This window comes from Falco naumanni, chromosome Z, assembly GCF_017639655.2.
Source record: "Falco naumanni isolate bFalNau1 chromosome Z, bFalNau1.pat, whole genome shotgun sequence".
In the NCBI taxonomy this organism is placed as follows: Eukaryota; Metazoa; Chordata; class Aves; order Falconiformes; family Falconidae; genus Falco; species Falco naumanni.
Window position 1 is genome coordinate 59184601 of NC_054080.1, and position 25287 is coordinate 59209887.

The window sequence follows — 25287 nt, forward strand, 5'->3', positions numbered from 1 at the left end:
CAGTGCCTCGGGGTCCTACAATATTTAATGCATTGGTCACTGAAGTGGGGGTTAAAGACTTGTTTCCTTGTTCTGCAAAGGGTACACAATCAATGTCTTTTTGTTGTGAACGCTTCACTTTAGCAGTGGAAACAGTATGTTCTGAAGGCAATGTCACCACTTCTACAGCATTTGTCAGCCTTGACATGTTGTCAAAGGGATATTCTCTCACACTGTTTTCAGATGCCAAAGCATGATCAGAAGCCTCTTTCCTTGTAATTGCTTCTTTATTTGCTCCTGTCTCATCCAAGAAGCTGTGTGGATGTCGGCTGCTTTCCTGAGCTGGAAATCTATTTTCTAAAAAGAGAGGTGCTTCTACTCTGTTCCCACTAGGCATGCTGGCACCAAGCCCCATATTAAATGCAACTACCTCAGGACACACAATTTCATCAGCAGTTAAACTTTGTCTTTTATCATTTGCATGGGAAACTAAGTTTGTGATTTGCTTCTCTGAACATGATGCACTGAACACTTGCTTTGTTTTTCTGTAATTTTGTGATTTCTGGACGAATTCTTCCTGGTTTTGCCTAGAAGCAAGATTATCTGATTGTTTCCTCAGTGCTCCTTTTTTAAAAGATTCCACTGAAGACCTACAGAAAATTATAAAAGTAAGAGTAAGGACATCAGAGTTACTGTAAACACAAAATAAAGAAGAACAGCACTGTTTCAAAGGACTCTGCCAACATCTAAAATTTGAACAATCTTTTTATCACATATGAATTTTATAGTTCAAATCCCAGGCTGACGCTCAATAAACTGCAGAATCCTGTCTAGAAGGAGGATGCAAAGCACCAAAACTTCAGTAATAGCCTTGCCCTCCCACACCACCCTGAATTCATAGGGCCTAAAATGGGTCTGTTATTATATCACTGGCTGCTCTTTTATCACCACAAATCACAACAGTTCATTGAATTCAATGCCTTTGCAGCTCTAATTTGGAGCCTTTTAAAATGAGGTCAGAACGAGCTACTAAAGGATGATACTATCAGAATTTTTCTATGGTGTACATAATGAAATATTTTATGAAGCCACAATTTTAATATTACTACATGACTATTAAGAAAAGAAGACAGAGCAGTTAAAGATGTATGTTAATTTGGGAATGTCTCTCCCTCCATCAGACCCTGCTCCCTAGCTGAGCTGGTCTCCCTGTGAGATTCCTTCCCTGGGGGACTTCACCTCCTTCCTGATGGAAGGCAATTCTTTATTCCACCTGCTTCCTTTGGCACATGAGCCACCCGCCCAGCATAATACTTCTTTCTCCTAACTCCCCCTCATGGGGACAAGTGATTGCACTTCCACTCTGGCACCATGTTGGGAAGACAGGAGAGTACAACAAGGTGTGGGAACATGAACAGCAGCATGGTGTACTTCAAACTCCACCCATAGCAGAGGTGCCATGCAAGTAACACCACCCCAGTCTCAGAAGAGACAGTGTGTTGAGGGCATCATGACAGTAGTCCAGCACAACTAGCTGGTGCAGAACAAGGACAGCCAAATTACAGCGTGACGGTAGCAGTGTCTGTACTCCAGTATTGCTTGCTATTACATGTGTTTAGAATCCATGATACAATCAACAAATCAGCATACGGTTAATCACTGATATGAGTAGGCCTTGACACCTACGGATTCCTACACAGGCCAGTGAAAATCTACACACGTTTCTAGCAATGTTGCTTCAGGGAAGTTTTGCTGCTTTACTGCTATACAGGTATATGAGGAGCTGCAACTGAAAAGGCAAAGATAGTTTAACTAAAATGACAAAGGCAAAGTAACTTACAGCCATTAACAAATATGATGCTTTTTTTTTTGCTCATTTTTCTTTGGTGAGAGACACATCTCACTATCTTCAAAGGAAGAGACAGAAATGGAAAAGTGTCAGTAGTATCTCTCCCTGGGCCAACTAACTGAACACCAGAAAGATGGAAAATGTGATGATGCTTCCTTTTTTTGTCACGATGCACTGATGTATCATGTGACAAAAGCTTATATGCTAATTAGTTTAAAATAAAATGTTCACCATGTAAGTAATGAAAAGGAAATGCAATGTAATTGGGCATGTAGCTCATTACTGTTCATGGACAGCTGTTGCACTAGCTGCAGGGTATCTGCAATACCCAGAAATACTTACCACTTCACTCTGGAACAGAGTTTCATTCTCAATATTAGAAGACAGTTAAGTTTGTGTAGATATTAATTTTACTGTTCTGGTTTCTTAATTCACTCACTAGTTCATTCACAAGGATGGTTTGGAACCCTAACTTCTCTTCACACAAAACCCTTTCTTTTTTTTTAATTATCTGCGTAATCTACATACCTTACATTTTATAGCTAGCGAAATGGTCTGTGACAGAAATGTTTCAGTCTCTCCGCACAACCAGCTTATAAGTTTTGCCATGGAAATACCTGAAAGCTGTATGCTGTTGCTTTTACTTGACTAAACTTGCATGACTAACACTGCTCACACAAATAATACATAGACATCCTCATCAGATGGCCTAGAAGCATCCTTGAACACCTGCTAACTTGTTAGCTGAGCACTCACCGTATGACTAGCATTCAGGTAGTCCCTCTTAGAAAGAATTAAAAAAAGGCCTTGTGAGAGCTAGCAGCAGGGTGCCAACAATTCACATAGTCCATGTTCACACCGAGGTGAGCACTCCCAGCTCACATTTGAAGTGTCCTCACAAAAAAGGAATGGCTGCAAGTATGCTTCAAGCCATTGCTCTAAATGGCCCTTGCAGGCTGTTGGTTGAACATTGCCCATCTAGAGGTGCTAAAGAAAAAAACCCAGAGGCAGGACACTAAAAGTAATTTCTGAGTTGCTACTGCTTTTCTCCATGATGCTGCAAAAGTAATCTAATTACCCAGTACCTCCACTTCCTAATTTCTGCTTAGGTATTTTTCCATACCTTTTGTATGTTCACTACCTTATTTCAATGCCTGCTGTGTGCACAGGAACTGATTAGTATGTGTTAGCTCAACCCTGAAGTTCCTCCTTGAAGTAAACACTTACTGGATGTAACTGAAGCCAATATGGATGATGCATCTGCAAAATCTGAATGAAAACCACGTAGTTTTATTTGCGTTCTCCTGTATGCTAACCTTCTAACAACCTGTATTACTATTGATATAAACAATAGTTTCCTACATGCTAACCTCCTAAAAACCTGTATCACTATTGCTATAAAGAATAGCTTCCTATATCTTCTTCCTATATCCTTCTGTTCTACTTACCTGTATTTTTTAGGAAGGGTATCTCTTTCTGTTTTCTGTTCTATGAGTATTTCACTCGAAGTATCTTCCATCTGCGGCTGCCTTTGCATAGACGCATCTGTCCAATATTTTGATATAATCAAAATTATGATTGCCATAAGCAATAGAAAATTAATGTAGCAAATACACAGCCAATGTATGGACAATTTTTACAGCAGTACCTTATACTGTCATGCATACATCTGATAACTCTTTACAATTAGAGCACTTTCAATGAAATTCATCATAGAAAGAACTAAATACAAGTTTAATTTATGAAGGAAATAGTCCAAGTACTGGGAAATTTTTAAGCAGCAGTGCTTCTCTAGGAAATTACTAAGAGCACAGGACAGATTAAAGAAATGTGTTACGGATGATCAGCACTGAAAGTTATGAAGTTCCTTGTGTTGCAAGGAGCTACATAACATGACTATTATATGTGAGGCTACCTACAGGAATTATACAATCTTAGGAACATTGCTAAAACCTTTATGCTTGAGGTATTATAAAACAGCTTAATAAGCTTGACTGTTCCAAGTTACATATAATGATAAAAACATATGTATCACAGTTGTACACAGTTTCAAATCCTTATTATAAAATGAGTTATAAATTGTCCCTTTTTGTGAGCTCTATTTTTCTAAGAGAAGAAGAATTACAGATTTTTCTTTATATGCCCTATCTCTTAGCCATATAACATAAGGGAGAGCTCAGAAGTCATAACCAGCATATACCACTGGGATAATATGCTAAATATGTAATCTAAATCCTGAAATTCCTAAACCAAGAAATACAAGCTTTCCATAATCATTAAACTGGGAAATTACAGGATTAAAAATGGCATTTAAAAAATGTTTCCCCAAATCTGTTTCATAGTATCTACTAGTATTTACTTATTAAAATAGAAAAATATGAAAATATTGGTCTTATAGCACAGCTTAAGAGGGAATTTGAATCTTTTATTTACAGTAGGTTGTACTGCATGCAAATACCTTGAGGATTTTATTCTGTGTTAAAAGCTTGTCAATGTACTTCTATGTTCTTGTTCAGTCTTGTGCCTCTTCACAAGTAGTAACAATGACTTAGTTTAAGACATGCTGCATTATTAATGTTTTGTCAGCAGAGGTAACAGATCACCATGATCATTTTTCTCACACCTCCAAACAGGAAAACTATAATAGTTTTATTTTGCTCCTTCATGGAATGGCACCGATCTCTGTCTATAGGCTTCTGCCTATTGTATCATCTACCTGTTGTCAAACACTTTTCAAGAAAATATATCGATTTTAATTAACAGTTCATACACCACAAGTTTTAGCTGGAAGCTATAAATCTGCATAATACCATATTGCACATTTATTGTTAAAGATTTTAATATTTTTAATATTTTAAATATCATTTGAAAGCTCCACCCTATATTCAGGAAAACAAATTTTAAAAACCCCTTCCTTTCTGTCACAAAGCAAAACTGTTCCATGGGCATCAACTGCTTTAAAGTAAATAGCCCTGCCTAGATCATAAGGGTAGCTGGGGAGAGAGACTTTGGTCAAAGGCTTTCCTGCAGCAAGCTTTGCTACTTGAACTACCATGGAACAGACACAACAGGCTCAAACTGCTACACAGCACCAGCACTGTGATCTCCTAAGATGTCAGGCTCTTGAGATTAATGTGAACTGAGATTTGATGGCCTAGGACAAATTACACTCCTAAGAACCAGCATTTCTGGAACTGCCCATCATCCACAGTGTCTAACTTAAAGATTTATCTTTTTTCACTCATAAATTATTTTAGGCTCCTGAAAGTCCAGCCACACTAGAATGAAAATGCTGCATCTGTTACTTTACACAAAGACAGCATGTACAGAGGGGCTCATGGACTTCTAACTGAATAATGTTGCCAACAGTGTGCACGTTTATCTAATGAGCCCTTTTTATATGATTAGTTTGACTTGAAACACATGCCTCCAAGCAGCATGCTGCCCTTTCTTGTCATCATATTCATTCCTAGGTAAACTGGAAGTATTTCAGGAAATGCACCTACCTGGGAGCTGAAAATCTTATTCTCTGAAGCTGAAATTTCCAGAGGACATACTCAAATATATTACATGCTACACTATTTTAAAACCAATTATATTACAAAAGGTAATTACCCTCCCAAAAATATTGAAACAACTTGAATTTACACCTACCTGCATGTTTGGAAGTTCTCAATTCAGGCAGCAACAGTTCTTTTTGCTCCTTTTCTACACATTGTATAGCAGCAACAGTTTCCTGTTAAGACACATAGAAATGACAGTAAGAAGTAAAGCCAAGTGCACCATATAAAACAAAGGCCAACGTGCATGGCCTGCAGGATAAGTACTGGTGGACTTGGATCATTCCAGGCAGAGAATTAAAGGCAATGGGGGCACTGTTAGGATAGACATACACAGTGCCACCAAGGGTATGCTCTGCAAGGGGCTGTCACAGCCTGGTTTCACCCAGACATTCAAACCAGTCCATGCTCAGAGTCCCACCTCCGAGCACACTGCAGGGATCAGACAGTGAATTTCACCATGACAGCCTCACCTAGACAATGCAGACATAGCGTACAGATACCATTAAAAGCCCCCCTAACATAAAACTTCTATAAAAAAACTTCCTGGCTGTTTTAAATTAAGATTAAACAATTTCTAAATATCTTCATTATCATGAAGAAAAATCATTACTCTTTCAAGGACCCATTTTGGAAATGTGATAAAAGTCTCAGGATCCCCAAACTTTTTCTATTGATATAGGCAATAATCGTATGTAAGTATTGACTACAGTTTGTACAAATGAATGTGCACAGAGATCATGAAAAGAGAGAAGTGGTGATAAACACACTTATATACTGTACACCACAGCTTATATACTGTAATACAACCTGCATGACGCTCTTTTTTACATACATCCTAGAGGGTTAATTATTTAAATGATATTTTCATATAATTCAGTCAGCAAATTACATCATGCAGTGCTACACTATGAAGCAGTTTAACAAAACTCTGTTATCTGTATTTACCACATTGTATTTCTCACGTTGTGGCTCCAAAGCTGCATCATCATTTTTACAGTAGTAGCAATAAGAACTTTTTGATCTTCTTGAGCTAGAAGAACATTTCCTTTCTATGCAATTAAAAAATAAATAGAATTTAAAATTAATTTGCAGGAGCATAATAGGTTAGAATAGCTAATACAGGTTACTAAGGTGCAATGGCAGATCACATTATAAAAAAATACCTTGTATATGTAAATGAGATCAAATTTAGGTAGCATAAGGAAGTAAGTCTTTAAAGCTACCACCTTCAAAAACACAAGGTTCCTATGAAGGGAAGTATGCATAATAAAAAAATTCTGAAGGGCCAAATATGTCCTTATAGCTTGTTCTCTCAGGGAAAAAAAACAACCAACTTCTTATATCCTATTTTCAGAAAATAAGTAAGCAAAATTCAGTAATTAATAGAGTTAAAACTGTAGGTGCCAGGAAATACACAGCTCTGCAAATCTGCAGCATTCTAATGTACAGTTTTTCCTTAAGACTACAGGGTAATCCTATGATTTACATTATGAAACCAACATACCTGGAACTTCAGTAGTCTCAACAGGAAGTACACGGTCCATAGCGCAGTAAGACTTCAGCAATTCTTGCATTTCATCATCACAAGCTTTATCCAGAGCACTTTTCCCTGAACCATCCCTCTCACAAGGATCTGCTCCATGCTGTAGCAGAATCCTGGCTGCCTATTATATATTAATATTATTAGTATTGTTGTAATTCTTGTTGAGGACTTCTAATACAACTATACGTGTTTTATCTATCATAAATCACAACTAATAAAGATACAAACCAGATACTCTAGAACTTCCCAATTTTGCAATCCCAATTTGCAATTAATTGCAATCCCAATTAAAAAAACAAGTTTAATTGGCTATTATGGTATTGTTATAGAGAGCAATTACAAAACTTCATATATCTAAATTAAAAGGAACCAGTCAAATTTATTAAGATTGAAATGCAGAAAAGAAGTGGATTTTTAAAGTATTTAATAGTGGGTTTGTATTTATAAGTATTTAATAGTTTGGTTATGTGCACTGATGATTTTTTTTCCTAATTCCAAACCACTTGCAAGTCTGCTTAATCACAAAATGTGGCAACGAGATTAGCGGCATCAGTTAATGAATCATTACCCCCTAAAATTCAGATCATATGAAAGTGTTGATGAGGTCAGAGCTTGGATGGTAAAGAATTTTCATACCTATGATGTCTCATCTTTAGCATTTCTTCTTTCTTTCATTCAGAATGCTGTTAAGCATCAGAATGTATCAGAAAGAGAATCGTCTCTAGAAGTTCAGAATCTTCCCTATCAGTTTTCTTGCACAATACTGAATAATAGCTTACATGTTTGCAAGAACCCTGCTGACAGTTTGGCACCAGGTCTGCAAAATCACCCCATTAATTTCATCTTTGCTCACAGAAAAGATAAACTTGATGAAGGATCAGCTCTTCTGACAAGAACAAGAAATGCTATGTTTGAGCCAGTTTGGCATCACATTTTTATGCTGAGCTCCCTGGAAGTCACTGTGCCAAAACAATATTTTATTAGTGTGATGTTCTGGGCCCCACAATTTAAGAAGAATGTGAAGGTCCTCAAATGCATCCAGAAAAGGGCAAGAAAAGGTGGTGAAAGGTCTGGAAGGCATGCATATGAGGCATGGCTAAGGACATGGGTTTGTCTAGTTTGGAGAAAAAGAAGATGAGGGGTGACTTCATTAATCTCTACAGCTAGGAAGCTGTAGGAGCAGAAGTGGAGAGGGCAGTGCTGATCTCTTCTCCCAGGTATCCAGTGACAGGACATGTGGGAACGGTTCAAAGCTGCACCAGGGGAGGTTCAGACTGGACAGCAGAAACATTTCTTTACCAAGACAGTGGTCAAACACTGGAACAGGCTTCCTAGAAAGGCAGTCAATGTCCCAAGCCTGTCAGTGTGCAAGAGGCATTTGACCAATGCCCTTAGCAACATGCTTTAACTCCTGGTCAGCCCTGAAGTGGTCAGGCAGCTTCACTAGAAAATTGTTGTAGGTCTCTTCCAACTGAAATAGTCTATTCTATTCTACACAACCATTGAACAGTCTGGTTGGAAGGGACCAGTTAATGAAAAAAAAAAAAAAAGGGGGGGGGGGGGGGGGGTGATTTTTAAACAACAGACCTAGGGCTTTTTTCTTTACAAAGAAGAAATTTTTTACAATTAGAGTGTTGAAACACTGGAATAGATTGCCCAGAGAAGCTAAGGATAGCTCATCAATGGAAGTGTTCCAAGTCAGGTTGGATGTGGCTCTGGGCAAGCTGATCTAGTGAAAGATGCCTCTGCCCATGGCAGGGAGGTTGGACTAGACAACCAAATTAAGAATGCTCAATTTCAGTAGTAATTTTTAAAAGGGCAATAAGTAGGAGAGAACCACAGGGACTTCTGAGTTTTTCTGAGTTGTCTGATGGACTGAAAAAGTCAAGTAACTATACAATCTCAACTGTCACTATTGAAAAATATTTCTTTAATTTTGATCACTTTAAATAATATTGGTTTATTTCCTAAATGCAATTCTACACTAGAATTGTACTAGTAACTTTGACTTTCCTTATTTAAATGAGGATTGTGCTTTGCTGACCATCTGCTGGAAATCAGGTTCAGGATCTAATGTAAAAGAAAAAGATACCTCTAAATAGTTGCAAAAAACAGCATCGTGTATTGGCAAAATACCATCCATGCTTCTGCTGTTAACATTAGCACCAGCTTTCAGTAATTCTAAGATCACTTCAGTAAATCCCCCATTGGAAGCTTCATGAATTGCTGTCCAACCTAATAAAAGCAAGATGACACAGCATGCATCTGATTTGGAAAGATCCCCACATATTACTAATTAGTGATCATACATTTTGCTGTGTTTGCTGTACTATAAGCAATGGACTATCTTTAAGATAAAACTTATACTAGCAATCACCTTGAAATGCCAATGTGAATTATTTCCTGTGTAATTTAGCTTGCTTTAGAGAAAAACGTATCCAATATTAAGCAGAAAAATATTGTTTACGTTTCTACTACACTACTAAAAATAATAAAAGAAACAAACAATAGAGTAGAAAGACTCTAAAAGCTCAGAAGCATAATATTAATAGCCTGATTTCTAATCCCAGTGGCATTTTATAACATCAGGTCTGCCAGGCATCCAAAATAGAATAGCATCCATTCTGCGACTATAAAACCAGAAATGCATTATACATTTAGGTAGGAAAAAAAAAAGAAGAAATAATCTTGTAATCTGATTTTTGTCCTTATTTCCCAAGGAAGTAAGACTTGTATGAATGTGCTTCACACATGTATATATTCATCTGCATACACATTAGTTCTTCCACCAAACTTTCAAGTCCACCCTCCATATGTATCTCTGATAATGTGCTCTTCAGCAGATGAACAAGACCTGATCGATGTCCCTGATAAGAAAAAGGCTATATTAGCTCCATGCTGACATACAAAATCCAGGGATTCACTGATTGTGCTTGCACTTCTTGAATTACTTCCTTTCCCCCTCACAATTACATCATAAATCAAGGATCCATAATTATATTAAAATTACACAAATTATAAAAAACTACATATACTATAAATTACATAAATTTGTATCTTAAAACAAGCCCATAAAAGAGTCATTTTCAAACCTGCATAGTCCTGTTCATTGACACAAATTCCAGATGATATTAGAGTCTTCACCAAAGACAAATCTCCTCTCCTAGCAGCAATATGCAGCTGAGTTTCCCCTTTTTCATTTCTCTTCACCTTCTTTCTCCCCGCTCTTACATTACAGGTACCACATAAAATTACCGCTTCTTTTCTGGTAGATCGGGAGGATTCTAAACACATAGCAGGTGTTCATTAGAAACCACAAAAAAAATGTTTCATTATAAACAAGGAATTAACTTTGTAATTCATTTGAATTGATGTAAATGTGCACAATACTGCAGCCTTAATTATTCAAAAACATTAACTGACTATATCAAAAGGTTAGAACATACTGCATAACAGCTCAGGTAACAAACAGACCCTATACAAAAGAATTTACAGTTCAAATCTGGATGACTTAACAAGTGTACAGTGAATTAGGGATCAACAAAAACGGTAACAAGGTTGAAGTTTTATACTGTATAGAGGTGGGGAGTACGTTACATTTCTCTGTGGACTGTTTTCAAGTTACCAGACATGCCTGCTAAATATATAAAGTACCTACATAGAGTTATTTAAGAAATGACATTGACTTGACCACCACCTCTTTTCCATTCCTAATTCTTTATCAGGGAAAAGATAGGTTTCTACATAATGTATTTTTACAGTTGTGATTTGAAGTCCTGTAGACTGATTACCAATCTTTGATTGTCGTAACATAGCTGAACTGCCTTCCAATTAAACCTGTGCTGGACTGGGCCCATAACTGTAAATAAACTTGACTGAATCCTTCTCTTAGTGATCCACAAAACAAACAACGTTCACTTTACATTCTACCATGTCATCATCAGACAGATCCTAATTCTGAGGCTTCAGGTAACAGGCATATAAAATTGTAAGGGATACAAAGAAAAAAAACAGATTTAAAAAGTACTGATTCTGTGTATAAAGTACGGACAACCACCCCCCACCCCCACCCCCCACAGAAACTGCTACCAAAAAGATGGTGTATAAAACTTCAGAAGCTCTACCATGCATACTAGCTTTTTTTAAACTCCTCTTCCCGTTGTTATAATACTGTGCTATCAGATTTTTTTCTAAAGTTCAGTGTTCTTTCTCTGATTTCTTGAAAATCTGTAATTCTTCCAAAACCAGGAAAATTTAAGGGTTTTAATAAGCATTTTGCAACTCTAGCCAAGTTTTTTTAATGATTCCTATGAACAATTAGTTGCTGCATCCCAAGCATTCCCTCTTCTCATCAGACAAGCTGTCTTCTGAACTATTTTCAGTTATCAGTATCCATTACTATCAAACACCTTCCACGATTTGACAGCTGCCTTTCTTCAGGCTCCTCCTGCCTTGTGGAAAAACTGCTTTTCCAAGGCTTCCTTCCTTTAACGTAAACTACTGAGCTTTTCACACAAAACTGTTTGGAAGAACATGAAAGATATACTGCAACTATATTAAAGACTCACATACAGTGAGGATCTATCCGTACTAATTTCAAACTAGCTTGTTCAAGCACTGCTGCAGCCAGACTACGGCAGCATGGCCCTCACTATAGGCTATTCTGTCAGAAAGCATTCGGGCAGCCCTATTTGCATTGGGGTGCTTGGCCCGCACTGTGCCGCAGCCAGAAGAGCTAAAGTGAGTTTCTGTTTCAAATGAAAACTGAGATTTTAAAGCACACAGAGGAGTCACATTACTGAAATACTCCTCCAGTCTGAGACCTACTTTTCTATAAGATAATGTATTGTGTTTTGTCTAAAAGCTTCTCAGTCTGAACTCCCAAAGTGATCATCCACTTTCTGGTTCTTCCTTTTCTTCCCCTTTGATTCATGGGAGAATGTCCTAGGGACTTTTTAGAGACGTGTGAGGAAAACAAGGCACACAACAGCCCATTAAGCTAATGACCCTTAGCAATATCAGCTGCACGTGAACAGAAATAATTGCAAAGTTTTCCAGTTAAGTTGTCATGCACAACAGTTTTCTTCATGGTCATTAGGAAACATTCACAAAAGCATAATGGGACATTGGTATGTGAATCACCAAATACTTGTCCTCCACGGAACACATTGCTAGGTGGGTCATAAGCAGGAAAGATCAGGAACATGGCAAATACAAAATCCAGTCAGCACATGTACAAAGAGATTACAGTAACCAGCAATCAGACTAGATTAAGCTGCCACACCTCAACAACTGCAAGGATATCCTCCTTCAGAAAGACATCTGAATGCTTCGGCATTCATCTATGAGTAATTCCTTACACAGGCTGAACTATAAGAAAAGAATCAAGCTGTTTGTACCTTCCTTCTGTATAAGCAGAACAGGAATGCTGAGAGCCTAGGAAGTGACTGCAGATGAAAGTGACACTGCATCATTTAGGAAGAAGAGATTTTTATGCAAGAATACAACAATATAAGGAAGACCACTGGGACACAGGAAAAATCAGATGAGCTACAAAAGCCAGTTGATGAGGAAAAGGCATGAGACAGCAAAAAAAATGAAAACCCCACAAGTCAGAAGACATTATCCTATCTTCCACTTTCTTCTGCTACAATCTGAATGCCATTGTCCTGGCCTCCAAAGCTATTAATGACTTCAACTGTATGAAGGGCTATGCTTTCTTGCATCACCTCTCAAACAACATCATTTTCCTGGGGTGAAGGGAACACATTTTAGCTGAATAAAGATACCTGAAGAGTATCTTTGGAGGAAAAAGTAATCTGTGAAATGCTATTCCACAGGAGAACAAAATGTAAGATACATGTTTGGAATAAAGGATTTTTTTAAATCATAATTGTAAAGAGAGAGAGGAGGGAAGAAAAAATATAAAGGAAAAAAATCCAAAAATGTATTAATGCACATAGGCTTTATTATAAAAATTGAGCAGGAATATAGGTGCTACAGGAAAGAACAACTGCAGGGAAAGAAATACTTTCTATGTTCAATGTTTAGCAGTAGATGATGGCATATATCAGATATGCCATAGATTTTTTTTTTCCAGAAAGAAGTAAAAAGGCATGCCTACAACAGGAGGAACCAATATGCAGACAGCAAGGCCAAACACTGGAGAGCAGTAATATGATGAGTCCTTTCCTTCTCACTTCACTTTCCAAAAGAAAACATGAGCCTGCAGTCCAGAAACTCAAGACAGCAGGAACTTAAGATGGGTTTAAAACCAGCTGCCACCTGAGACAGGAAGAGGAAACAGTATTCTGTACAGCTGAAGGCAGAAGAGAACAAAAATTCCATGACTACCAAAAGAAAAGGATCAGCAGGAACTTCACAATTTCCTGAATGTTTTTTTGTCATGTGTTGCAGGACACTGCAGAGATTAGCCAATGACTCCTTAATTCAACGTATAAGACTAGTGAGCATCCAGACAAAGTCCCCAAAGAGAAGGAGGGTACTAAGCAAACAAAAGAGGTAAATAAATGAGTTGATGGCATGTGTGCAGATGTATTTGTCCATATTGTGCGCACCTGTACAGGTGGGTGTGTAATTTGTTATACATATTATTTTAAATATATATTCTGTATATATATTCTGGTTTTAAAAGCAGTTAATGCATGTAGGAGCATGAATCCCATTGATTTTTTAAATATATACAATATACTTAATGCTAGCATTCATTTCCATCCCATTCAAAGGCAACCAAAGTTTAACCAGTAAGACATAACCAGAAACACATAACTGCAGTCCAAGGAAGAAACTAAAATTTTTTGCTACACACACTTGGAAAAAATAAATCAAATGTTATAGCCATACATAAATACACATGCATTCATGCACACTTCTATAAACCTATATTATATATATATATAAATGAAAAAAACACCTTTTCCTATATATGTATATACAAAGCATACATTTACATTGAGACAGTAGCTACCTGAAAGAGAAAGTTTCACAGAACTGGAAACAGCTTACAGAAAACATTTCAGCAGGAAAATATGAGTAATAGCTAGTAAGTATTTCACAACATAACCCACACTCAAGATGAAAAGCTACACCAATTCAAAAACTAACCTGGCATAGGAACGGAATTAAAAAAGCAACAGTAAATGACAAATGAAAAAATGGGAAGTGAATGGAACCAAATATAAATGAGTAGTTGTAGAAAATCTCTGTGGAAAACAAAAGAACACAAAGAGATAGTCACAGACAGCTGAAGCCCTAAGAAGACAGTATTTTAAAATCTATCAAACTCAGAAAAAATAATTCCAAAACTTTTAATTACTAGAGAGAAATGACAGAATTGTCTAGGGTAATATGAAAAGACAAATACTCTATTCTACCAAGGCAAAGCTGCACAACAAATTCCTATCATCTAACAACACAGTTCTTTACATTTCGACACAAATTAAGGAGAATACCAAATCAAATCAGCAGTCCAGATATATTACATTTGCAAGTTTTAAGAGAAAAGGGATCCCATCTGAACTACAGGTTTTGGTTTTAGTAAATCTTGAGTGCTATAGTTCTCTAGTTTCAAAAGAAAACAACATAAACAAGATGCTGTCAGCTTTACCAAAAAAGCAGTGAGTGAAAAATACTTGGGGGTTGTCATGAGTAATCAGCTGGACCAGGACTCTGTTGTGATGGTAAGGCTACAAGATAAATGCAAGTTTTTAATATGGGATGAAACTGCTAAACAGAGAGCTGTATGTGCAGGCAGAAGAGAATATAACTACCAGAGGATGCTAGGTCCTTATCCTCATATAAGTAGGTTTGTTTCTACACTACGGTTAAAACCAAATGTACAAGCACACCGTACAAGAGCCTATGCCAATTTGTGCCTGATGAGGACTCAGTCTACAAAATGTAAGGGAATATATATATATATATATATATATACACCAAATATACAGAGACCAAGGTTTTCTTCTTTGATCTGTAATATGTAAAATAAAACGAGAGCAATTTTAGTGTTATTTAGGCTATCATTTATGTAACACAGTTAACTAAGGAACAATTTAAAGTTATTTTAAGCTCTCAGTTAAAAACCTGCATCCCACCTACCACAAAGCTCAAAGACTGATGAATGTAACATAAAAAAAAACAGACTAATTATGTGCATTCTGTAAAATGAAGTACAGAAGTTCTGGAAATATTTCAAGTATTTGGAACTCGCTAGAGTATTTGCTCAACATACTATATATACTTTTTTCCTGATTTTCCCTCATGTTTTACAAAAAGCCTTCTTCATGTATGTCTGGAAAAAAAAGCCACTGTTTTTATAAAATACTATTAACTTTTCACCTGATTGCTTGGATTTTTGTGGTTCTGATGCTTGACTGAATTGTGATTGATCAGATGAAGACTTGTTTTTGCTGCTACTGGAATACGAGGCTGCCTTTCGGCTTGTCTCCCAGGGGTCTAATCTAACTCTTTTAGCATGGACTTCTGTTTCAGTAAACTGTGAAAGCATGCTGGTCTTTGCATTTCCTTCTTCTCCATTTTCTTCGGTGCCTTCTGTTCCACTCACTCCAGAAAAAACTCCTTCATCTGTTGATTTAACAAAAGCAGAGTATCTATGTCATACTATTCAGTAATTTCAGAAGTTATAACTGATATTAAAATTAATGTCAAAATGACCACCTTGTCTAGGTTAAAAAATATCTGCAGTAGCTCACTGTATTTTTGAATATGCTTTAACATAATAAGTCTTTTACCCACTGTTTACCATGTTAATGACTGAGATTGAATGCAAAACAATTCCAAGATTCTTCTATATACCCTAATTATTGGAATAAGCATTGCGGTAACATTTTGGTAAACAGAACAGGGACATGGATATAAAACAGTCCCCAAAAATGAAAGCAAAAATTACTAAGTAGTTAATCTAGAACACTGGAATATACTAGAACACATTCCATGTGTCTGCTATTTATTTATGGCAAAATAGATTCTCTGGAGACCAACAGCTGGTTTTTTTTAATAGAATACATAGAATGTTTACAAGAAACTCAGTTATTTTCAAAGTATTGCACCTGTTTTCTGCAAGGTTTCTTTCTGCATATTTTCCACGATCTGAAATGAGTAAGGAGACTTGCTGCCTGCATTAACACTAAAATGCAAATCTGCTTTTGAGCTGGTGTCCTGAAGGTCCCCTCTGTTTTGTCTAATTTGAAGCATGTCCTTTTCATGGAGTTGTAAAGCCATAGGCTCGATGTCTAAACTGCAAGCATTTTCAGTTTCGGTGTGACACGCTTCAACACTTTCTTCTGCATTAAGCAGGATCCCCCCACCTTTCTCAGGTTGTGGAGCCTCTTGTGGAATGGTGCTTACTACACCACTGGTAGAATCATAAGGACTTCCAGAAACACTTTCTCCATTAGTAGCTGCTAAAAGCTCGTGTGCCAACAGTGTTTCTGTATTTGCTTGAAGTCTCTGTTCAGTGCAGCTGATTCCATCTTCAGATATATTAGTGTTAATGTTCTGCACCTCATTTACATTAGTCTGTTGCACTATGTCCATGCTGTCCGAATCCGTAAGACTTGCGCATGTTGGTTCTGACTCGCCTGTCTGTAAGGAAATCTTCAAACAAAGGCAAAAAGAGTTTTAAAATTAGACCATTAATTTTGTTTCCATCAACATCAGATTTAATTTTATTTGTCAGGTTTTGCAAAGAAATAATTTGTTCTGAAGGTATTCTCACACTGGTACTTAAATTCCTGATCACTGTCATAACTCCTGTTCAGACGTCCTGTTTTAACTTTAAAACAGATAGGTTGTGAGAGTAAGTCAAAGCAAGTGAGTATTGACTGAGAATCAAGTTCCTTCAGATCAGTAGTCTGAGAATGCTGTGCAGACACTTTTTCTCCAGAAACCATTGATGTGATTTCTGGTGATATACTCCCCTGTTACAACAGAAGTTGCTGAGCTTCCACCAGTTTTGCCCTTTTCTTCTGTAAATTAATTTTCACTGTCACCACTGCTGAATTCATGTTTCTGTTGCAATTCTGTCTGACTGAGCTCGGTTTTCTCACAATGTTAACTAGGATGCAACAATTATGATTAGAAACAGCAACAGTGCGTCCCACTTCATTAGGTCCAGCACCAGGGAAATACATTTTCTATAATTTAACTGTTCCTTAGTTTGCAGGGTGGACCTAAACCTGAGGCCTACCTAACATAAGACATTATTTCTGAATAGTTTTGGTTGTAGCCTCTGCTATAATAATATCAGATTTATTTTTCTTTTTTGAAGTTATATTTTTTTCATTTGGTTTTCTGCCTTCAGACTCCTGAAGAACTTTACTTTCATATACTGTTTATATTTCACCAGATTTGTTTTTCTGCCTTGCTCACTTTTAGCAAAACCTCCTTGGATGCTTTAGTATTATCATGTTGAACTGTGTCATCTGCATTTAATTCTATCTACAAAACAGGAAATACACTTAATTTCATTTTCTGATAAATTGCTTTATTATACACTAAAAGAAAACTACTGTTATAAACTTAACTGATATCCTCTGCTTTTGCAGCTTTTTAAGACAGCTTTAGGACAAAGAAATTCAGAAACTAAGAAATCTGTGTAAGAAGTGTAAAAATTAATGGGTGAAATTAAATTATAAATATTACTGAAATGCTTTACACTTTTATTTATTTCTGAAAATTTAACCGGTTTTGAATTAATGCTCTGCCTTTAAAGAATTAAAACTACATTGCTTTTGTGGTCACATACCAGAGTTACAGTTTCACATTTCTAGCAGATCTGTCTGCAATGATTCTAGGAAACTTTGAAGAACGGGAAATAACACAGCAAAAACACAAAAGAATTAACTCATGGCAGTCTCACAACAAAACTGCTCTAAAGGCAGACTAACAGACTTATCCTGTTGATTACTTCACATCTGGAGATAGAACCAGAACACAAACACTGCAACAACTCACACAACCACTGAAATCATCAGTTACACAAGCACAGTAGTAGATTTTCCCAATTAAATGTTTACACCTTCTACTTGGAGAATATCCTTCATCAATCAATTAATGTTTTAATGTGTAATTGAAGATTATACACCATGGATGCTGTTACAGCATAACATTTCTAAGGACATTGTAGACTGTACTAATGTGAGAAATAAGGACAGTTATCATAATCACATAACATTTCAGAAAGCAAGAATAAAGTGTCTGTGCATGCTGCATAATATGTTTCAGACATTACCAGTTACCATTGTTCAAAGGGGAGAAAATGAGATGGGGAGAATACAGCTGTTAATGCCAAAAGCTCTTATGCTATATGCAAACAAATGACAACCCAAGTGACTGATCATGGTGTCTTGTTTTCATGTGAGGCATTAGCTCCCACATCTCACAGTATAACTGTGCGACCCCTATGCAAGACAGTGGCTCCCTAATCCTTTCATATCAAAACCCAACACAACGTACTAGAGAGAGGCAAGAAGCAGCTATCCTGCTGCTACAAGCCAGACAACGTGCTGCAGTATCAGTCAGGTATCTGCAAGTACAAAAAGGCATCATGTACCAGACTTGTAAAGTACCTCTGCAGCACTTGCAAAATTCAGCAAGAGCCACTGTCCGTGATAGGCAGCCAGCTGCCTCTGTCCTGCATGTCCATGAGAGTGCAGCTTAAACCAAGTACCAGTAAGGATCAGCAACTGCTTTCCATAGAATTGACATAACATGAATGTCACTCTGTTTCAGTCCCTGCTGGGTATGAAGTGCCTAGTATATCATGTACTGGGTTTGAAACACATTCCAGAAACATTCGTCTGCTTTAGTTTACTGAAGACTGCTAAGCAAGCCTGTAACAACAGTTCAGCATAAAATTAACATCTCTGTAAAGATGTACCTGGTGCAGGTTGGTGTCCTCTACACTTTCAGTATTTAACGTATTCTTTGAATCATCTCCATCTGAAATGAAAATGACAGACAGAAAGAAACAAGAATTGAAGAGATCATAACTCTTTACACATACACCATACTGTGTCCACAGCCTTGTGTGTAACAGTACTTACCACGTTCAGCTACCTAGAAAAGATATCGAGCCATAAGGTTTTTATTAGAAATGAAAACATATCAATATGTAAAATACATATTAAAATCTTGGACTCCTATCTTTATTGTAGATGGTGTCTTGTACCAACCAGGACAGGTGAGATGAAGTGTGACATGCTTCCAAATTTTTTGGAGGATTGCTGACCTGAGAAATTATTTTTAGAAACTCAGAGGAGCTACTACATTTCCCTAACTTGTAACAGGCTTCCCCGATCCCCAAGAGACTTTTCTGAAGCCAGGAATGTTGGGATGATACTAGCTTACATCATTCCTTGTACAGCATATTTGGGCAGGGAAAGGGATGCAGTAGCCAAAGCCAAATCACCAATGTAAATATAAGCAGGGATGTTCCCCAGCACCAATTCAGCGCCTTGTGGTCATCTGCTTTAGCTTTCCAGCTACCCTCTGTGCTGACAAAATGGCATAAAAAGAGTATAGAAGCTACCAAGATCTTATCCTAGATATTAATATACTTACTTAATCCACACAACAGTATGCATTTACTTCTGGCCAATATGCGCTCAAACCTAGACCTGTCACACCACACTGAAAAAAAAATTTAGCTTATCACCCTTTGTTATTCTGTACTGCAACATGAACCCCAACTCCAGCCCTAAGATTCACCCAGCTATCGAGCACCTATTAAGCCAAACGCTAATCCAAACTACAATTTTAAACATATTTTCAGCCCACCAAACTTTGGAAAGCTCAGAATGTCTGGATGACCTTTGGTGGCTGCAGCCCTAACCTCTAATCATGGGACCTCCCAAATAAAGCAGTTTCCATCAAGCTAATCTCTTACACCAGCATTAACCTTGGTTTCACTCTCATTTGAAGCCAGTAACTCCTGCCTACTCCTACTGTCCTGTCTCCAAACTTAAAGAATCACAGAATGGTTGGGTTGGAAGGGACCTTTAAAGGTCATCTAGTCCACCCACACCCTGCCATCAGCAGGGACATCTTCACCTAGATGAAGTTGCTCAGAACCCAGTCCAACCCGACCTTGAATGTTCCCAGGGATGGGGCATCTACCACCTCCTCGGGCAACCTGTGCCAGTGTTTCAACACCCTCATTACAAAAATGTCTTCCTTACAACTGGTCTGAACCCACCCTCTTTTAGTTTAATGCCGTCACCCCTTGTCCTATCACAACAGGCCCTGCTAAAAAGTCTCCCTTAAGTATCAAAAGGCCACTACAAGGTCTCCCCAGAGCCTTCTCTTTGCCAGACTGCACAACCCCAACCCTCTCAGCCTTTCCTCACAGCAGAGGTGTTCCACCCCTCCCATCATTTTGGGGCCCTTCTCTGGACCCCCTCCAACAGGTCCGTGTCTTTCCTGCACCGAGGGCTCCACAGCTGGATGCAGTACTCCAAGGTGGGGTCTCACCAGAGCAGAGTAGAGCAGCAGAATCACCTCCCTCGACCTGCTGGCCTCGTTTCTTTTGATGCGCACCAGGATTTGGCTGGCTTTCTGGGCTGCGAGCACACATTACTGGCTCATGGCCAGCTTTTCATGCACTGGTACATCCCCAAGTCCTTCTGCACAGCACTGCTCTCAATCCCTTCACCCCCAGCCTGTACTGATACCGGGGATTGCCCCAACCCAGGGGCAGGACCTTGCCCTTGGCCCTGCTGAACCCCCTGAGGTTCACATGGGCTCACTTCTTGAGCTTGTCCAGGTCTTCTGGATGGCATCCCAGCCCCCAGGCATGTCAACTGCACCACTCAGCTTGCTGTTACCTGCAAACCTGTTGAGGGTACACTAGATCCTACTGTCTAGGTCATTGCTGAAGATATGAAACAGTACTGGTGACAATAGTGACCCCTGAGCAACACCACTTGTCACTGATCTCCACCTGGACATCGAGCCATTGACCCCTACCCTCTGGATGCATACATCCAACCAATTCCTCATCCGCCAAACCATCCATCCATCAAATCCTTCTCTCCAATTTAGAGAGAAGGATGTTGTGGAGGACCCTGTCAGAGGTCTTACAGAAGTGCAGATAGATGACATCCATAGCTCTTCCCTTATCCACTGATACAGTCACTCCATCACAGAAGGCCACTAGGTTAGTCAGGCAAGACTTGCCATCGGTGAAGCCATGCTGGCTGTCTTGAGAATCACCTCCCTGTCCTCCATGTTCCTCAGCAGAGCTTCTGGGAGGATCTGTTCCATGATCTTCCCAGGCACAGAGGTAAGGCTGACAGGTTGGTAGTTCCCAGTGTTCTCCTTTCTACCTTCTGTAAAAATGGGTGCAATGCTTCCCTTCTTCCAGTCAGACTTCTCCTGACTGCCATAACTTTTCAAATATCATGGACAGTGGCTTGCCAACTATATCAGTAAATTCCATTAGGACTCTGGGATACATCTTGTCAGGTGCCACATACTTATGTATGTTCAGGTTCCTCAGGTGTTCACAAACCTGGTCTTCTCTTACAGTGGGAATGACTTTACTCCCCCAGTTCCCGTCTTGTTGTCCATCCACTTGAGCCATGCACGAATAGAGGTTGCCAGTGAAGACTGAGGCAAAAATGTTGTCGAATACCTCAGCCTTCCCCTCGTCTGTTGTTAGCAGTTTGCCAGTCATCATCGGGTTACGCTGTCTTTGACCTTCCTTTTCTGGCTGACATACCTACAGTAGCCCTTACTATTTTTCACATCCCTTGCCCAGTTCAGCTCCAGCATGCCTTGGCCTTCCTGACTCAATCACTATATAACTGGGCAGCACCTCTATACTCTTCCCAGGACACCTGTCCCTGCTTCCACTGCCTATGCATTTCCTTCTTGCCCTTTAGTTTAACCAGCATGTCTCAACTAATCTGTGTCAATCTCTTGCCTTCCTTTCCCAGTTTCTTACACTTGGGGATTGAGAGCTCTCACGCTCTACAGAAAGCATCCTTAAAAAGATCTGCCAGCTCTGTCCTGCTCCCTTGTCCCTGAGTGTGGTTTCCCAGGGGATCCCACTGACTAACTCCTTGAACAGCTGGAATTTTGTTTTCCTAACATTCAGGGTCCTGACTTTACTCTTTGCCTGACCCATACTTCTCAGGACCACAAACTCCATCAGTGCATGATCACTGCAGCCCACACTGCCTCCAATCTTCACATCACTGATTAGCCTCACTTGCATTGGTGAGCTGATCCTGTATACCTTCTGGTATTGCATACCTTCAGGTAGTAGCTGCCTACTACTTGGCTTAAGAAGTTATCCTCAATGCACTCCAGGAGTCTACTGGATTGCCTGCAGTTCATCCAGCAGATGTCAGGGTGGTTGAAGTCCCACAGCAGGATGACAGCCTGCAAGCGCAATGCGTCCTGTAGCTGGAGCAAGAAGGCTTCATCAGTATGTTGTCCTTGATCAGGCAGCCTGTAGTAAACACCAACCGCAATGCTCCCTTTGTTGCCTCAGTCTTAATTCTCACCCATAAGCTTTCAACCTGCTCATGGATATTCTTCAGTTTCTTCACAATCTATCAATTTCTTGAAGTGATAGAAGAGGGCAACCCTTCCACCCCTCCTTCCTCACCTGTCCCTTCCGAACAACCTGTAGCCACTGACAGGTGTACTCCTATCATGGGACTCATCCCACCAAGTTTCAGTAACGGCAACTAAGTTGTAGCTTTCCAGCAGCACAGTGGCTTCCAACTTGTTTGTTACCCATGATGCATGCATTTTAGTAGAGGCATTCCAGCTGGGCTGTTGGCCTTGTCACCTTTTTAGAGGAAAACACCTTAATGCTGTTGAGGTAATTTCCTGGTGTTTCCCTGTTAGCTCCCATTACCTCAGGAGACCCTGACTCATCTCCATATGATGTGTGTGCTCCAGTGTATCCATCACGTCTCAGAGCATCAAGCTGAAGGCACTCAGTAGCACCCTATCCCCCTAACCTTGGTGTGTCATCCCACTGCTTGCCACAGGGAAGCCTGATACTATCCCATTCCCTCTTTAAGTCCAGTTTACAGTTCTGTGAATGAGCCCTGCTAGCTCATTAGCAAAGACCCTCTTCCCCCTTTAAGAAAGGTGAATCCTATATGACAGCAGCAGGCCCAGTGCGCCATGTAGACCACCCAGTTATCGAAAAACCCATAATTGTGGTGGTGACACCAGCTGCAGAGCCATGTATTAATAGACTGGGTTCATGTGTTTCTTCCAATGTTGCTGCCCACAGCTGGAAGGACAGAGGAAAAAATTTGTGTACCAGATTCCCTTACTAACTCTCCCAGTGCCCTGAAGTCTCCTTTGACTGCCCTCAGACTATGTGTTGCAGCTTCATTGCCACCCACAGGGAAAAGCAGTACGGGATAATAGTCCAAGGGCTGGGGACACCTTCCAGACTTAAATGTGCCACAGCCAACATTGGCCCACTGGTGTCCAATAGTCCTAAATCTAACTCTAATCAAGGCTTACCCTGTGACACTTCTTTGTACCTGCCCGTGACCAAGCAGCAAAAAGCGTCCCCTGTGGAGAGTCAGCCAAGTCACGACAATCCCACCAATATGGCTACATGCCGTGCTCACTTGATTAAACAAACAGGTCATATTTATAACTTAAACCGACCGCTCAGCCGACTTTACACACAGGTGATTGGATAAAAGTCTCTGGGCCATGTGGGGTCCGTGTCGCTGACTGGTGAGCAAGCTGCGGGTGCCTGATCAGAGTGTGCCGAAGACAGTGTGTTGATTTCGCAGTTCCCAGGACTTGCTCTGCACCTGGCTTCTTGTCTGTGTGTAGCTTGTTTTCTTTCTCCCACTGCTTGTTCCCAGGACAATTTAAAACTGCTCTGCAGCTTCAACTAACAGGCCTGGGTTGTCCAACCCAGACAATGGTAACATATGTCCTCGGTCCTTTAAAAATCCCTCTACAAAGCAGCCTTTTTCTAAACTTCTTCTCAACTTGGTTCCTAGCAGTGTACAAGGTCCAACTCCCAGCCAAAATGTCCACCTACCCACTTACCAGCCCCTAGCAAACTAACTAGCTATTACATTAATGTTACCCTAGTCCCAGACCTAACACTAGCAGCTAAGGATAAGCAGTTAAGGCTTGGCAACACCCAAGATCTACACCTAAACCTAGATCCTTCATTTTTTATCTTATGAATCCTTTATAATTCAGCCCCTGTGCCAGTTTAGAACCAAATTTTATCTGTAGCTTTAAGCCACAGCTCAACCATCAGCAAGTACAGTCACGCCCCACCTTACATTTAGTTAGCCAACAACTATTGTGCTTCACATCTTAATTTCAAATTCAAAGCTGGCTCCAGTCCAAGAAAAAGCTGGACATAATCACCACATCATTTATACTTTGCCAATGTACAGCAGCTGTGCTGGGTAAGGAGTGTTCACTGGTACCCAGGCATCAGACAGTGAAGCCCATTGAATTTCTAGCAGTAATTAAGGAAATATAGTGCAAAAGATATTCTGAGTCTCTCCATTTAGTGGTGATGATATGTCAGAATAATTCTCCCTACCTGATACTGAACCTCTTCTGGATTTTTCTACATAGCTTTTAAGCAGTCTCACCATAGACGGATCAGCAGCTTCTTCTAATGCACACCTTCCCATCTCATTTTTTAATAGGGGATCAGCTCCATACCAAAGTAATAACTCTGCCACCTAGAAAAAAATGTATGTTTTCAGGCAGTTTATTTTATGACAGTATTTTCCATAGTCCTTCCTTATACAGGCCTCTCTCTTGCGTACTTGACAACATAAGCAACTACAAACAAATCTAAGGCCTATGACAAATAATCCCTCTCTATTCTAGTGAATATATCCCAAGCATTCTCCTAGATGCATCATTGTCCTTTAATCTTATTTTAATTTTTATAAATTCATTCCAGTTATTAATCTGATTACATTAAGCCAAGGTCTCCCAAAATAAAGGACAGGATTCATCCTCCCATAGCTCTTCATTGGTGGATTTTAGGCAATTTTAGTGTATGAGTCAGCTTATCTGTTTAGGCTATCTACTTTAGGAGAAAATCAGTTGTGCTCTAGGTGTGTCTGTTGTGACTCCTGTGACTGCAAAGAGAAGGTCTGACAGCTGTTTCAGATGTACAAGATACATCTAGTCAAATGAAACGCATTCAGATGGTCTTACCAACATTATGATTTATGTACAAATATAAAACTTTATTCTGTTGCTATTCAAGAAACTACCACTTCAGAAAAATGTTCCATCTACCTTTGCAGAATACTTTTTTAAGCTACGGGAAACTTACAGTC

General features: G+C 39.2%; 1 protein-coding gene across 9 annotated transcripts in view; it reads right to left on the bottom strand.

Moving 5' to 3' along the window:
• ANKRD31 (ankyrin repeat domain 31) overlaps positions 1–25287 on the bottom strand; it is a 75589-nt gene that overhangs the window by 21305 nt on the left and 28997 nt on the right. For 5 of the 9 annotated variants that reach the window (XR_005825507.1, XM_040579061.1, XM_040579062.1 and 2 more), the window contains 11 exons: positions 24531–24675; positions 18855–18916; positions 16024–16570; positions 15293–15538; positions 10027–10218; positions 9027–9169; positions 6896–7055; positions 6337–6440; positions 5483–5564; positions 3277–3373; positions 212–629 (listed from right to left, as the gene is read on the bottom strand). Coding sequence is in view for 8 of the 9 variants with exons in the window: in XM_040579061.1 (XP_040434995.1) it covers positions 212–629; positions 3277–3373; positions 5483–5564; positions 6337–6440; positions 6896–7055; positions 9027–9169; positions 10027–10218; positions 15293–15538; positions 16024–16570; positions 18855–18916; positions 24531–24675 (2196 nt within the window). In the remaining variant the exon portion in view is untranslated. The remainder of the gene's footprint in view (positions 1–211; positions 630–3276; positions 3374–5482; positions 5565–6336; positions 6441–6895; positions 7056–9026; positions 9170–10026; positions 10219–15292; positions 15539–16023; positions 16571–18854; positions 18917–24530; positions 24676–25287) is intronic. The other 4 variants (XM_040579059.1, XM_040579060.1, XM_040579058.1 and 1 more) reach the window with 4 other exon arrangements.